The sequence below is a fragment of the Lates calcarifer genome, linkage group LG1 (genome assembly GCF_001640805.2).
Source record: "Lates calcarifer isolate ASB-BC8 linkage group LG1, TLL_Latcal_v3, whole genome shotgun sequence".
NCBI classification, from domain to species: domain Eukaryota; kingdom Metazoa; phylum Chordata; class Actinopteri; family Centropomidae; genus Lates; species Lates calcarifer.
Window position 1 is genome coordinate 21,322,501 of NC_066833.1, and position 16,688 is coordinate 21,339,188.

The 16,688-nt window shown below is 39.5% G+C and overlaps 2 protein-coding genes and 1 long non-coding RNA gene across 3 annotated transcripts in view; 1 reads left to right on the forward strand and 2 right to left on the reverse strand.

The window, feature by feature from the left end:
- The window catches only part of LOC127142696 (uncharacterized), a 90,000-nt gene extending 86,390 nt beyond the window's left edge, over nucleotides 1–3,610 (reverse strand). Inside the window, exon 1 of the long non-coding RNA XR_007813660.1 lies at nucleotides 3,531–3,610. This is a non-coding gene — a long non-coding RNA (uncharacterized LOC127142696). The remainder of the gene's footprint in view (nucleotides 1–3,530) is intronic.
- cmss1 (cms1 ribosomal small subunit homolog) overlaps nucleotides 3,131–16,688 on the forward strand; it is a 28,431-nt gene continuing 14,873 nt past the window's right edge. Inside the window, 1 exon segment of the mRNA XM_018702648.2 lies at nucleotides 3,131–3,254. The gene's annotated coding sequence lies outside the window, so the exon portion shown is untranslated.
- On the reverse strand, nucleotides 4,424–12,020 carry LOC108901228 (filamin A-interacting protein 1-like). Its single transcript, XM_051072185.1, has 3 exons — nucleotides 11,796–12,020; nucleotides 7,936–10,468; nucleotides 4,424–5,065 (listed from the first exon to the last, which is right to left on the reverse strand). Exons 2-3 carry the CDS (start codon nucleotides 10,162–10,164, stop codon nucleotides 4,916–4,918), a joined length of 2,379 nt encoding a protein of 792 aa, XP_050928142.1. The 5' UTR covers nucleotides 10,165–10,468; nucleotides 11,796–12,020; the 3' UTR covers nucleotides 4,424–4,915.

Genomic DNA, 16,688 nt, shown 5'->3' on the forward strand with positions numbered 1-16,688 from the left:
ATTAGACAAGGTTATTGCAGGATTAGAAAAGCGATACAATCATTTACTGCCAACTAACTAATCATTTAACCTTTATAACTACAAAACAGTCTCACATCGCCTGCTCAGGCACTCTAACAACTTTTATCTGTTAGCTGTTTTAGGGGGGAAAAAAAGCACACAATCTCACAAATTATTGGAATTAAATGCAATGCATCTTCTTTAGAGAAATTCAAGACAGAGATGAATTCAAAACAGGTCTATGGTAAAGAAGATGGGATCTACTTTTATCACAGTGTAAATGCAAAGCATGAGAATAGATGCCTTTGTGAATGTATAGTAATTAGCTCTGAACTTTTTCAAAGCCATAATTTAGTCTGTGTCTGTTCTCACACCTATTCTCCTTCCCTTTCGCTACGTTCAGCAGAAAAAAAAAAAAGACTCAGTAAAAGAGACTAGAATGCAACCAAAAATAATACAACTTCTTGTGATCATTAAAAAGAGAAAGTAGGGGAACAGCTGCTTACAACAAAATAAACACATTAACACCAATGCTCCACAGTGTGCAATCACAGAAGCCTGAAGAGACAGCTGTCCGCCTTTAATTAAAATGACGCTCATCTTCTCTTTCACTCTTTTTCAGAATTCTCACAAGTTTCTAGATTTTCATTGTCATGATTTAGATCTTTTTGCATCTTATTTTCTAAACTGCGGAACTACTTCGTTAAAATATAACTGAGGATTAAGAATGAAATAAAAGAACAGGACATTTTGTTTTTAGCAAATCACACAATCACAATTAACAACTACGACTTCCTCTAAAAAAGCACGTATAATTCCCAACATATCTTTTTGACCTCGGCTTTATGCAAAAAAAAGTTTTTTTAAAAACAACGTTTACACTGTGAATTCCCACATACTTTACGCTTCTCTTTCACACACCACGTTGGCTGATTAATATGGGAAAAGCAGATTTAACAAGTTTAACAAGTTTCCCTGGGGTCTAGAGAAAAAGAATTGTGCTTTTGTATGGCATATTGTTCCTAGTGAAAATGCAGCCAAATGATGAACAGAGAATGTCAAATGAGGAAGAGGCCTGTGTTTTACAGGAATGACGCTCAATTACATTCAAAGCTGCCATTTAGAGTCTATTGTCCTGCTTGAATGTTGGCAGACCTCAGCACAATGTGGTGACTGCATCCTTCCTGTCCCTTTCTTGATTTGTTTTTCTTCCCCCATTTTAGGGTTATACAGCATAACCATTCTGAACTCTTTATCATTTCCCCAGTAATCAGTCTGTTCTTTTTTCTTTTTTTTTTGCAGCAAAGCTTTAATCAAACATCTCAACCTCTACCAGCCAGAAATGTGTTATTCCAACTGAAACACAAAAAAGCATGCAATTACTCCCAGAGGACCTGTCCCTCCTCTCCGCTACAGCTGCAGAAAAGAGGGCAGTATTCCAAACACATCCTCCTCCTTTCTCTTCTCTTTCCTTTCTGCTGTGTGTTGGAAAATAAGATCACCCAGCCCAAACCATAATGACAGAGGATGTAAATATGCTTTTTGTAATGTAGACTATGTAGAAATGCACTGTAGAACACTAGGTTATTACTCTCTTCTTCTGTAGAAACAACACCTTATGATGAATAATGAAGCTTTATCCTATAAATGCATAGACCATTTGTAGAAAGGTTAATATTTGAGGTTTCTAACCTAGATATAACTTTGGAGGCCTTTTATATGTAATGAAATGTCAGTGAGAACAAATGTAGCTGAAGCAAAGTGATGTGCCTTTATTCCTTTCTCACTTCCAGTAAATCTGGTATGGGAAGGTACAGTGTGTGGAGAAGAGAGAGAGAGGTGTATGTATGCAAAACTAAATTTATTTTGTAAACTGAGTAGTTACATTTATTTCTCTACTGTGCCAACAGTAGTAATTATTATTATTAATTAGTATTATCCTATTGAATGGATAACTCTTTCCACCTACAGTAACAATAACACAACATGTGAAAAGAAGCTACACAGGCAAAATAGTCTCTAACCTAAATTGCTCTCTCCTAAAATATTTCCTCATTTCTTTCAACATCAAATACAGTGGGAGGGAAAAATACACATATATATTATTATTATTATTATTATCATTATAAATCTAGTGCTATATGTGCATGTTTTTGCCAGAGTATACTTAGAAAGACTGTTGCCTAGGCACACAGCTATCTTTTTGCTATTAAAATAATAGGGAGAATCAAGCTTCCTCCAAGCAACCATGTAAAAGCTTTGAAATTACAAGTCTAATTTGGGGTTATTTTGCTTGCTTGTGTCATGATGAAGACAAAAAAGACTTGCAGCATTAGTAGCACTGCATTTGTAAGTTAAAGCCATGTCATACAGCACTGTGCAAAAGTTTTAGGCACTAAAGGTAAAGGAACAATGCGTTTTAAAAATAATAGTTATCAATTAACTTCCTCAAATCAATATCACATCAAATCAATATCTGGTGTAGCCTCCCTTTGTCCGGTTTTCCTCATACTTGTACCGTTTTTGGCAGGTAGGCTGGTCCGAGCACCTTGGAGAACCTGCCACAGCCTCATGTGGATTTAGTCTATCTCAGTGTCTTCTGTCTCCTCATGTAATCTCAAACTGACTCCATGATGTTGAGATCAGGGCTCTGTGGGGGGCCAGACCATCTGTTGCAAGACTCCTTGTTTTTCTTGCTGCTGAAGATAGATCTTTATGACTCCGGCTTTGTGTTTTGCGGGGTCGTTGTCCAGCCGCAGAATGACTGTGGGACTGTTCATATATGAATCTCAATATTTAAAGTGCCTAGAACTTATGCACAGTACTGTAAATAGGATATTTTAAAAAGAGAGAGAGGTACTAGCATGATGCCTTGAATGTTATCACTGCAAAAGTGTCAAATTTGTAATTGTAAACTAGCAAACGTATGCAGTAAACGTTTATCAGTGCCATGACAACTGACAGGTGGCGTTACGCCTCACAAAATAAATTATGAGGTTTTAACTTTTCCAAGGCGCAATCTCACACCAATTTACCAAATGTATTGCGTTTGGGTTATTGTGGGGTTATCACATCTCGTGGGGTTTGGGGTCCATGGAGTCTCGTTGATGTTTAAACTATAGACTGCATGTTTTCAGCGTGCTGCTTGTGAACACACCCCTGCCATGCTCGCTCAGCGGTAGATTTGGATTGGACAGACAGCCGACTGAGGAAAATGGGAGACGACTTGGGTGACGAGTGGTGGCAACACGAGGGTAATTCATTTATCTCGCTCAACCCTACTTTCTTTAATTTGTGTGTCGAAGTGTTTCTGCGACTTCTGGTCGGGGAGGTTTTTCTGTAGCCTGATAAGCGCACTCCTGACGTTAGCTACAGCTGTTGTGAGAAATGAAGGTTGGATGTAGCTAGCTGTAAGCTAACGTTTGCTAGCCAGCAGTGGCTAATGAGTTTCTCTTAAAGTTAACTTTCTGCGAACCCATAGCGACAAGTGTAAATTACAGTGTACCGGATGAGTGTAGAGTATAGCTTACCTCTGTTCTGTTAAGGCAAGGGACGTTGGCGTTTGTAGCACAAGTTGTCACAGGCAGCAGGTTTGTAAACACGTGTGTGTTGTGTGTGTGTGTGTGTGTGTGTGGTGTGTGTGTTTGTTTGTTGTGTGTGTGTTTGGGTCACAGGAAAATACCTGGAATACAGGAACATTACCTGGCCTGTCATGTACCTTCCACTAAATCTCACAATTAACAAGCTCTCTTCCCTGCGCAACTTTAAGTTTATTCTGCTATTCCCTCCCTCATCTCTATACGTCAACACAGGAAGTTCCCTGCGGCTATTTCGTGCATAGCTTTATGCATTCTGCATACCAATAGAGGGCACTCATGTACTTTAAGGATTGTTGACCTGACTGTTTTGGATAGCAGAGTTTATTTTCAGGAGGCGTTAAAATGAAACGTTTACGCTTATTTAGACATATTATTTCTCCGCATTCACTCTCTGTCTCTCACATTCACATGCACGAACAACACTCATCTATCTTAGTACTTGTGCACACACACTCAGTTGGCTGTTATTGATTCCAGCCAGCTGAAATTAATGCAGTTTAAAACCGCAATCCTGCAATAAATCCTACTGTAATGACGGTCATAATGTTTTGTGTTGAAACTGTATTAAAGACGTGTTGTTTCAACTAAATATTCATTTTGATTCGGCAGGCTGCATGAATTTTATTGCATTATAGGGACAGTTGATGTTTATTATTTTGACCATCCCATTTATATCTGTGAGGGTAGAATACATAACACAAACAACTCTATAGAGTATGTTTGGCATTTTTTTCTTCTTTTGTTGTTATTGTTTTTGTGCATTTACCATTATTGGCTACATCTACATTAGGCCATACTTTGAATTATAAAGCATGGCTTAATGCATATTGTAAAAATGATATAATTATATAATAAGGTACAATAATATTCCAGCCCCATTTTTCAACCAAACTCCACTGTGGAACATTGTCATTTAGTTCTAAAAAATAAGTTGCTGTTTGTTTTGTGAATGACAGAGGTCCATGAGCTGTTTAGCTTTACATATGAGCAGCAGTCTTAAATTGACTGATTTTTGTTTAATGTTTGGCTTCACTTTCTATTCATACAGGAGAACAACTCTTTTGTAAGGCATGTCCATTTTATGTTGTGGAAACATTACTACAGTTTCTTAGTTCACCTAATTTTTAACATGCATTGAGTGAGTTTTGTAGCATAAAAAAATCATAGGGCAAATGTATATTTTATTGAGCTGATGATATATATTTAAGATCACATTTCTTACATATACTTTTTATTTTTTCAATCATGAAAGTTTTTATTTTCTATAATCTAGCTGCAGTGATAACATCATGTAGTTGCAGGCAGGTTGGGCATTCTCAAGTCAGTGTTTTCCCTGTATGCACTGTGGGAGGTTTTCTGTTTTTCTGTCCTGTATTGAGACCTATGCTGCTGCTTCTGTAAGTGATGTGTCCTTTGGTCTTGGGAATCCTTGTTGGACCAGGCTTCTGCAGCGACCCCAAAGGAACCTGATTAGAAAAAAGAGGCACAACTATCTGTTAGGCAGCATTCACCAAATGCTCTGTCCTGCAGATTTATTTTTCTTTTCTTTTTTTTTTTTTCTTTTTTTTTTGAAGAGTTTGTTGTCTGTGTAAAGATGAAGTGATGGGATGGAATGGAAAATACCAATAGATTGGGGATTAATGCTGGAAAAAAAATTGGATTGTCTGAAAAATCACAATCAATCTTTGCATTTGTGCCTTTTCTCAGTAAACCTACTTCTGTACTAAACATTATGTTAAGGCAGTGGTTTCTTGTTGAAAATGGTTGTTTCAGGCTGCCTGCTATTTAAATAGTCCATTCTATGGAAATCAAGTCATTACAACATGCACAAAAAGGATGCTTCAAGGTAAAAAGTAACATAGATTGTAGCTGGTTATATGAGCCACCTTGAGTCATATCTCCTAAACTGGGTATCTGACTCTGGCTGTCTCCTAGTGAATATAAACATCACATACACAAGAGGGACAAACTAAAGAAAGACTCTGTGCACTGATCTGACCTTTATATGTATGTTTGCATATTTGCATGGCATGTAACTGAATTAACAAGAGTCAAATTATAATTAATACATTGTTGACTAGGTGAATTGAAATCAGATCAGGAGATCCAGGCATTTTGGAGATGCACACAGATGAACACAAACATGATTAATGTATTAACTTTCTTTCTTGAGGTTGGCCCCATTGTAAAACCGTAATTAAAAGCAACATACATCCATATGCTGCACATGTTTTTCCACATATTTTTTCCAGTAAAGAATATATTTACTGCAACATGTTAGACTCAAACCTTTATGAGATTAATTATGTAAACCCATGTACTTTTTATAACAAGATTTGTGCAGCTGCTCTTTTTCTAGGTTGGCCCCTTTACCCTGACTGACACCCCATCCTTAGTCGCATTTGTATCACAGAGATTCTTGACAGAAAAGGCTGTAAGGCTGACTGAAAATTGACAAGACAGAGAAGGAGAGCTGAAGCCTGTTAGATAGAGCATGGGATTGACTTTGAAGTTTTAAGAATGAAGCCGGGATTTGTGAGAAGCAGTATGACGTTTGTGGTGATGTGTCTTGTGGCTAAATGCTCACACTAATAACAGAGATTCTCATGAGATCCTCTGTCACGCCAGACTCCAAACTGTCATCAAAGGTGTCTTCTGTTTTCCACCTTGCCAAACAGTGATGTCAGGGCGGTTAACGTTTCTCCATGTTTGTCATCATATACCTGCTATGTCAGCTCTCTGCCTGCATCTGTTAGAACAGGAGGCCTGATGGTAACTCCCAATACTGTCTTATATAAATGGCAACTCATCACAACTTTGGCTTTGAGATAAAGTTTATGAAAGCTATTTTCCAGCCAAGTGTTTTAGACCATTTATTTCTGTCACACTATGTAACCATCTATTTTGTGGTGTTGACCTTTAAATAGTTGATATCATGCTTGTTGTGTTGACTTAACGGTATGAATACTGTGATATTGTAATACTCACCTTCAGTTTATTTAAACAAATTGCCTGATCTAACATACAGATAATAAATTGGCTCCTTTTGTTTAACCTTGTTTCAAGAGGTTATGAGAGTTATGTGTTATTTTAGAAGTTGGACACTGAGACTATATATTTCTCCAAAATAAATGATCTGTTCTGCTCCTTGTTAGTGTGTTTGCCTTCAGTGATGCACACTCATATTCTTGCTTAAGAAATGATTTGTTACATCAACTTATTTTCCATTATATTTGGCAACTGTATCCTTCTTACCTTTAACATCCCGGGTAGGTCCCCTCCCCCCCGCGTGCCTTACAGGGGCTGTTTGTTCTACTGAATGTTAAACGGATGTTTAAGGAGTCATAAAAATGGTTTGTGTGTTTGTATTAGATTATCATTTAAGTGATAGACAGCAGACCAGTTTCAGAGGTATTTTACAAACAGGAAAATCTGTTAAGGAAACAGGAAATGTTCATAACGTGAGTAACTCAACACAACTATTAATGACTTTATCAGTTATAAAAATTATGCTGTAACAGACAGTGTCATTTAACTATTCATTTACATGTTTGCTGGCAGGAGAAGACGGCACTGAATGCTTTCCCTGGACTGGCAGTTTAATGGATTTATGTATAAGTGATATACAAGTATGTATATGTATAACATTTGTCAGTTTCAAATGAGTTAAGACAATTTAAGGTTACAGTCTGTACTCAAAATAGCAAAAACTTGAACAGCTTCAACTTCACTAGGTGTTCAAGACTTCACAATGGCAGCTAAACAACATTTGCTGAGTTTTTATTTTAGGGTGGTATCACACTATGCATGAATTTAGCTAATTGCCAGTGACTAATTTTTGATAAGTAAATAATATTTTTTCTGCTTTTTTGTATCCATTTGGCTAGCAACCTGTAACTTTTGCTGTTCATCCCTTTCAATTGTAAAAACAACAGTAAAGTAAAAAGTAAAAGTAAAAACAACACAAACACTTTTAATGAACAGAAAAAAATATTAATGGAACAGGAAATTACATGTCACACATTTGGTTGTAAGCTCTCACACAGGTACTTGACACACGTCATACAAACAAAAAAGGGTTGTTTAAGTCAGTAAATTAGGGACACACTAATTTTATAGAGATGTTTTTTGTTTTTGTTTTTTTTTACAAATGCTTTTGTTGGGCAAACACCACAAAGCATTTATATGATCATTGTTAACAGATACCACAAACTCTAAGTTATTATAAAATGAAGTGTGTTAAATTTATCTAGTCCAGGAATGTGACATGAAAACATGATAATGTATGTTCAAAATATTGTATATGTATTTTCACCTAATCACAAAGGCCACTTACTGTTATATTTGAGGAGTGTGAGGCTGGAGAGGTGGCAGGGGATATAGTGATGCTACTTGTGATCTTGCCAGCACCTTTGACATAACAGCCATTGGTGAGTACTTGAGTCCTTTGCTCGTGTCGAAGATAGTATGGTCCAACAGGCTGTGGGAGGCTGTGGGTCATGCCATTTAGAGACTGGACATATGGGCTCCCCAGATGGATGTGGATCTTGTTGTCCTCTGTGGTGATGATACTTGGACTTGTGTCAGTGCTGTTGGACTTGTGATGTTGCCAGCTGTTCTGCCACTCCGGAGTCTTGCAGAAGACGGCTTGATTTGCAGCTTCTGTTGGCTCCGGAGAGCAGGTCCTCACTGTTACAATCTGAATGGGGGAGTTGCTGTGGTCGGGTGTCACAGACCGTGATGAATTTGGACTTAACACCCGCGTGATGGTTGTGCCGTGAAGCGGGGAGATGGTGCGGTCAGGGCTTGACGGTGGGGTCTTGGCATTAACTGCAGGCAGACCAGAGTTCTGGATGATGGTAATTCTCTGCTTAGGTGAGGCTCCACTTGTTGGGATGACAGCTGTGCTGGTGTAGGATGTGGCTGTGTCTCCAGTTGGGCTGCTAATCTCAAGTGTGGCTGTGTTGAGTGTATGATGCGGTGTTACCTTGATGTGCAAGGGCTGCCCTGGTGTGTGTGCTAACATCATCACCTCTCCATTAACTGTTTGGTGCATATCTATGCCATTGCCTGAATGGCTGCTGTATTGGCTTATGTTGTTATTTGCACTGTTCAAGCTGTTAAGATTGTTGACAAGAGAGCTTCTTCTGTTTATGACTTGTGTATTATGGTTGGGGTCCTTGTCATCATTTTCCTCATCCAGTTTCTCACTGTTCTCACTGTAGTCTGGAGGCAGGCTGTCTGCTGGCTCAGTTTGCACCTCTTTGGTGGTCTGATGAGGGTCTGCAAATAGTTGTCTGTTAGCACCAGGTGTTAGATTCTTGATTCGTCTATATCTGTCTAGCTCACTGTTCAGTTCTTTCATCTCTTTGGCCAGCTCTCTGTTCCTGGCTTCTTGTTGGGTCAGTTTCCTCTGCAGCGAGGAGTGATCCGTCTGCACCTTGCAGATGGACTCCTCAGTCCCCATTAGCCTCTGGAGTTTTTCCTTCAGGGTATCTACTTCTCTGGCTAAGAGTCTGGACTTGACCTGCTCCTTCTGAAGACGACAAAGGAGAAGGTGTTCCTGGTTGACCTCCTGCTTCTCTGCCTGCTCGTACCTGGAAAGCTCCCTCTTTGCCACCTCCAGTTCCTCTGTCAGAGCTCGGGACCTCCTCTGCTCCTCCTTGAACCTCTTGTCCAGGGACTCAAAATCCTCTTCCACTTTCAACAGTTCTCCCTCCAGCATCTCCTTGTCCTGGAGCCTCTTTTGCAGCCTATCAAGCTCCTGGGTCAGTTCTTTGACTTGGTTGTCCTCTGTTTGGCAGTGATGGTTAGTGTTGTTTGGAATAGAGCTGTGTGTGTACTTATCCTCTTTTTCTTTTCTATTTTCCAAGACCTGTAACCTTTTCTTCATTATGGTTATTTTATTCTGTAGCTCTACATTCCTCCTCTCCTCTGTTTTTAGTCTGTCTTGGAGATCATCTTTGTCCTTTGCTATGCTCTTAAGTCTTTCCTCTAAATCTGCTTGAGACCTTAGTGCCTGCTGTCTCTCCTCTCTCAGTCTTTCTGTCATCGTTGTCAAATTGCTTTGCTCATTTCTTTTGCCCTCTTTCCCATTGAGTTTTTCTTCAGCCTGTTGTAGCCTCTCAGCCATGGCCTTTCTGTCCTCCACCAAAGCTACAGTCAGTGACCTGAGCTTGGCCAGGTCCTGTCTAATCATTGCTTCACTCTTTTCCATTTGGCCCTCAGCAGCCTCAAGATCTCTCACCCTGACTTTCAAAGTGTCAAGCTCACTGGACAGTGTCTTAGTAACCTCTCTCTCTCGCTCCAAGGTGCCCTTCAGAATACTGCAGTCCTGTTTGCTCTTAACTAATGCCTCCTCTATCCTGTCCAATTCACTGATTCTGCCATTGAGGTTATCCACCTCAACCTTCAAGCTACGGCAGTGGCTGATTTCCCTCGCTAGTCTGCGGTCCAGGTCTCGACACTGGTCCCCCATGCGTATCAGCTCCTCGTCCTTCCCCTCCATCTCCACCACCCTTCTCCTCAGTACCTCCACCTCTGACAGCAGGCTTGGGGCTGTCATGGTGTTCTGGCTTCGGTTAAGAATGGAAACTTGGTTGTGGTGCTCCACCTCCAGATGCACGGATTTCAGCTCCTCCTTCTTTGCACCAACGTCCTGCTTGATGTGGTAAGCGATGGTGGTCAGTTCTTCAGTGCAACGCCTCTGTTGCTCAAGCAGCTCACTCAGACACTGTTGCTCCTTTACAACCAGCAGTGCAAAGGCCTTTAGCCTGGTCAGCTCCTCTTTTAGAGCTGAGACTTCTCTTTCATTTTTCTCTTCCTTTATTTCCTGGTATTCTCTTTCCTTTACAATCAGGAGCTTGAGTCTGTTAAGAAAAACAAATGACATTGATGTCAAACAAAATGTTGTGGCCTGGTTTAATTGTGTAATCTACTCTTAGCCTACAAGGACCCTTTGTAGTGTTTACTTAACCTGTTGGTCACAACTTTTACCACAGATAATTTCCTAACTTGTGTATTTACAGCATAAACATTTATTTTCATTTTCAGAACAATTTAAATCATAATGTCCTCCCTATGCATACTTGTAGCAGAGCAAGCAAAACTTTCTTTCTCTTTCTCCTTATCTGAGTATACGCCTCATTTGTGTCCTACCTGTAAACCCTGAAACATGTTTATATGCCCATGTATTTCCTTTTTGTTCCATACTTTCATCTAGGCTGCCTTCTGTGCAATGTTTTGACTAGCATGGCAGATGGTCCCTTGGCAGGGAGCATTTGTTAATTAAGAAGTTCCTCTACTCTTGAGTACCCTCACCACTGCACCCAATCACCCTCCCTCTGTGCACCTCGAACGCTACCCCATTTCCAGCTATGAGAGGCAGGAATGTTGCTCCATAAGTAATTACAGACTGGCTGCATTTACCAAGTACTGTCACTCCTCACGGTTCCACAGATGCATATCAGCAATGTACAAATGTGTGTTTAACACGCACTGCACACAGTGTGTATTCAGTGGTGATCTCTCAGCAGTGCATTTTTACTCTTTATAATCCATGACCTCATATAACTGCTGTATGTATTGAAAAATGTTCCCAAAGTCTTTTTTCAATATATGTAGGCAGCCAGTGTAAAGTGTAAAACCTGAACCTGCACATTATATTTAAAGTTTTTAGGTGAACAGGGTCTTGAATTTTAACATTAAGAGAATCTCTCCTTTTGATATTAAAATGCATGTCAACCTTCCGCTGTAATGTTGTGTGCGTGTGTGTGGGTGGGTGAGTTAGATTAGCAAAGATTCAATTTTCTGAATGGAGGGCAGGTCTGGAAAATGTTATTACTTAACGCAGAGACCATTTATATGGTCTCACTTTTACTTTGTAGTTATTGTCTTTTCAATAAAGTTTCTTTAAAAATCAAGAATTGCAAAGAGTTAAATGCCATAGGTTTTCAGTGTAAAAAAGGTTTCAGAGTGAAACTTAAATAAATGTCTTTAAATCTACAACTTGGATTGTTCTTTGGTTATTTAGTAGCAGCTTAGCTTTGCAAGATGATCTGTCTATCTAATCTGTGCAGGATTGCTCAATGGTAACTTTGTCCATAACATACTGCAGCAAGTTTTCTTAGTGCCAAATGTTTCTAATGCACACTTGTATCTCTCCAATGTTCACAAGTTATTTTTGATTGGTCCTACCTGTGCTGTGCTGTTGGCCTCCTGTCCTTTAAAATCCTCAGAGAATAAATTGTCTCTACTCTTTCACCTCTCCCTTTCCCGGAGATCCCAGTGATGTGGACATTCCATCCGGAAAACCAAACATTATGAGAAGTGCTCTGCACACGGAGTCTCACTCGCAGTCAGTGGCGCCCATTACATCATCAGCAAATCCTTATATGGGACTGTACAGGCTCTGCTGCTGTGTGTGTATGTGTGAGTGTGTGCCTGTGTGTATGTGTGCTTGTGTGTGTTTTTACTGGAGTTCAGCCCATTCCAGATGAGGTCATGGTGTAGCCATGCCAAAGAGGCTAATGGGAAGGACAGAGTGAGAGAGAGAGAGAGTTGTGTGTGTGTGTGTGTGTGTGTGTGTGTATGTGTGTGTGTGTGTGTAGAAAACTAAAGCTTCAACCACAATTCAAACTCAAAGGGCTAACACTCACAGTTTGTAGGATTAGCCCGAGCAAACATGTTAACCATGCTACATAAGCACCAAGTCTAATTTAGCATGTCCTGCCCATCTAAAAGTATGCGAACTCTATTACATGGTGTGTGTTTTTTTGGTTTTGTTTTGTTTATTTTGTGTGTGTGTGTGTGTGTGTGTGTGTGATGTTCTCATATGTTTTAAGAAGAGACATGTTTTGTGAGTTGTAGCTGCTTTGCCTGGGGCCTGATAACCTGACTGGGAGATGACATCATCAGTTCATTGGCCCTCGATTACATCCATATGTCTTTCTCTCTCTCTCTCTCTCTATCTCTCTCACTTACCCACACTCCTTCCTTCTCTTGTTTATCACATGTACAGATTATTGTTTTTTGGTTGAATTTGCATTTGCGATTCTTGTGGAATACTCAATGTCTTTTGTGTCCCTGTGTTCCTTTGTAGCATTACTCAAGTTAAATCTGTGTGTTCAGTGGAGCAGGGAGGGATGACTGATAATACTCTCATTATTCTCACTGTCTGTCACAACAAGAATGACAAAAAACCATAATGGAAAAATAAATGATGCTTTAGCTTGTGAGATGATAGTACTACCAGTGCTGCAGGACAAAACAAACATATAGGTCTGTGTGTGATGCATGTTCCCCTCTGAGAGCACTTAACTGGCACTATGCCTCCTAGCTCCAGCAGCTTTCACTGTGAAATATACCGCTGGTGGTATTTCTTTATGTCAAGCAAACCCAGCTAGTCTCCAATTAAAGGAGAACTGTTTCCCCTGTGTCATGTTGTCATCATGCATGAATTTGCACAACAGCCCTAAGAGATGCACTTAAACATCACTTTTTAGACATTTATGTTCACAAGCCTCAATATATGAAGTTACTGTCTAAGCCAGTTACAGAAGTTAATGATGTAAGGCCTGTATTCTGTGCCTTGTTGGCCTTGCCTTTAATCCATTAATTGATTCAGTACAGCATTGGCTGCCTGTTTCAAAATCAGAGATGACTGGCGATAGTTTTGGTAAAGCTGTCGTTGGAGAAAACTGTTTTGTTTTATAGATATTAGTATATAGATATAGATATATTAGTATTAGCTATATAAAAAAAGCTATTCTGTTACCCTAGCTGTCAAAAGCACCCCATAGTACTGTGTTAAAATACTATAACCACAGGACACTTTGACTGGACCTCACATAATATCCAGAAAGTTGTGCATCAAAGTTCACAGTTGAATCACATTTCAGTTGAATTCAGTTGAATCAACTGCTCTTGTACTCTAGTTCTTTATGCTACTTGCACATGCTAGAGATGAAAACAGGCTGTTTAAATCCTGTCCAAGGCTTCTTGCTGCAACAGATTAACAGTGATACTCTCTTCATGATGGATATTATACAAAATGCTATACAAAACTATTAAAACTATAATAAGAAAGCATCCAGGAAAATCTGTGGTATTGGTATATTTAAGAAATTGGTCTTGCCATTCTCCAACCAAACCCCTTGCAAATTGATGATCCCCTATGGGCCCCAGTAGTTTACTGCGGATCACAGGAGGGTGTGGTTAACAAATCAACCTGCTTGATATCTCTGCCTTGACCCTGAAGATTCTTTTGTAAGGAAAAGTCTCAGTAAAATGAGATATTTCTCTTGTTGTGGAATGTGAAAGAAAAATCCTCCTCATTCCTTGCGATTCCTATCCACGGACCAACTCCCAAACCAGAGTTCATGAGGTCCCTTAGAGGAGGGGCTGGCATCTGCACCGCTTGTCCTCAATTACAAACATGATCCAATCCCTCAAAGGCATTTCCAAGAAAACCCTCAAACACTGCCGATATGTAATGTTCCCCTTATTTCAGAGGAGCACTCTCTCTCCTGTTGTCAGAGCTCCTATTTTCAACCAGGGGTATAATTTAAAGATATTGAGTTTTTTTTTTTTCTTTCTTTCTTTCTTTTAAGCTGCTGCCTTTAACAAATCTTCTAGTTGTTCTAAACACTGCTGCACAGGGTCATAGAAAAGGCAAGCTGAAGATGCACAGAGAAAAGCAGCTGCCCAGGCAGTCTGTCTCAGGCTTTCTTCTCTTCATTTATCAGCACATTTAATAAAATTGAAGAAGTGACTAAACTGACCTCATATGCTCAGTATAGCTAATAAATGGGCCCAACAGCTTGCGATCAGCACAGCAGTTCTGCTCTGAAGTGATGCACTGCCAGGCTCCTATGGTAATTTATGGAGATCTTCTTCTGACACATTATTGGCTGAGCAGGCAGATGGCGGATGTGTTTGAGTGTGAGGGATGGACAGAACAGCTGTGGGTTTCCGTTACAGCACAGCCAAGTTTACTTTGTCCTTTTTCTTTGACTAAAGTCTACAAAATGTTTCCTCTACCATGTTTAACCAAGCAAGAGAGTTTTTCCCCCTTTTTTTGTAATTGACTGCCTTTTTAATCCAGACTGAGATTTCTTAACAATTATTTTAGAGATTGGTATTAACTTTTGTACATTCGTGGTCCCCCGAAGAGAAATCCTACTGACTTTGATGATCTGCTTTCCATTGTCACTACCAGGAGGTTGACATTTCAGTGAGATGTCTCAAAATGCTATTAGATCAATTGTCATCAAAATATGCACATTCATGGACTGCAGAGGATGAATTCTTATGATGTTAGTTTACCTCTTGCCCCTCCATGAGATTGGTATTTGTGTTTTTGACTGAAATATCTCAACAACTATTAGATGGATTGCCATGAAATTTGGTACACCCCCCCCCCCCCCCCTTCAGGACTTCAGGATGAACTATAATAATGTAATAAAGTGATGTCTTTACTTTCAATGTAACACCAAAAAAAAGGTCAAGTTTAAAATTTGTCTGATATTTCGGTTTGTGACCAAATACCTGCAAAACTGATGGCATATCCATCAGCTTCAGGTCTAGTTTAGATTTTTAATTAGCAATTAGTATGCAAAAATTTAAACTAACATACAGCAAACCATGTATCTGCTTACCATCAATATGTTATATGTCATATTAACATGCTAACAATTGCATTTAGCTTTGCAGTCTCACAAGGCTGTTAGCATGGCTGTAGATGCTTAGTCTTGTAAAATTATCTTTTGTAGATCACATGCATTCCTTTCTTACATCTGTAGCATTTATTGATGATGTATTGGTGAGAAGGCCACATCAGTTGCAGAGTGAAAACATGATGGAGTTTAAAAGTGGTTTGCGGGTGTAGCATAGAATCTGTGAAGTGTTTGTGATTCAGAATTCAAGTGGACGGATGAGAGCAGGGATGTCTTTTGTGTGTTGAACATGTGTGCTTGGTTAATGCTGAGATGCTGTCAGCCCAGTGGCAGACCATAGGAAACACATGCAGGCGCAGAGCATGTTCAGATAGCTGAGGTCAGAACAACCAGATTGCTGCATTGTGATGTGCAGATGTAATCATCTTCTGACACGCAACGGGGATCATACTCTGGCATAAAGTGATTATATGCCGTGACTTGAATTTACAGTGTAGTTCACAGCTAAAACAGGTCATCTGCTCTGCATATGGCACCTTGTGGGACTTAGAAGTTAGAAAGAGAGAGCAGTGTTGATTTTAAGTGGCTCTCTTGACTCAGAGCATACGCTTTGAAAAGAAGCAGGGAGGGAGATTGAAAGATAGTTGAAGAGGATTTGGAGCAGGAGTGGAAAGTCATTCAGTTAAATATTTAGGCTACTGCAGAGCAAGATGTAAGAAGGAAAGGATGGCAAGGGAGATGAAAGGGACAGGCGTATCACCATGTGTTTTTGTTGTTTACCCTGTGGATAAATGCAAGCACTGACTCAGCTCAAACCAATTTGCACCAAGATCAAGGAAGTGCAGTTGTGAATACAAAGAAAGGAAATATGAAGTTTTTAAATATATACAGGCAAGGGTACACTGTTGGGTGGATTGATTGTGCATGTGCAACGATGATCATTTATTTAGTTTTAATGATGGAGCTGCAACTAACAATTAGTTTCATTATCAATTATTCTGCTCATTATTTTCCCAGAGTAATTGATTAATCACTTGACCAATAAAAAGGTCCATAAAATTGGCCCAAGGTAGACGTCTTCAGGTTGATTGCTTTGGTTGACCAACAGTCCCAAACTGAAAGATGTTAATTTTACTATCATATAAAACAAGGAGAAGATAAAATCCCGTAAAATTTAGCAGTAGATCCCAGATAATGTTTGGCATTTTTGCTTTGAAAAAAATTACTGTAACAATTAATCAATTATCAAAATTGCTGTTGATTAATTTTCTGTATCAAGTACTTAATGAAATCAAGAGTTTCAGCCCTGTTAGCCCATACTTTAGTTAATGTGATTGAATTCAAGTGTGATGTTTTGGACGCATGTTCTTAAAAGGGAGTTCATAAAGGAGGGCAGGCAGGGAGTTGAAAATCC

What these genes read in the sequence shown, in the direction of transcription:
- LOC108901228 (XM_051072185.1), bottom strand. Translation starts at nt 10,164, where the DNA reads ATGACAGCCCCAAGCCTGCTGTCAGAGGTGGAGGTACTGAGGAGAAGG. An exon ending in CACACTCCTCAAATATAACA is followed by an intron (nt 5,066 to 7,935) that starts GTAAGTGGCCTT and finishes TTTTCTAATCAG; the next exon opens with GTTCCTTTGGGGTCGCTGCA.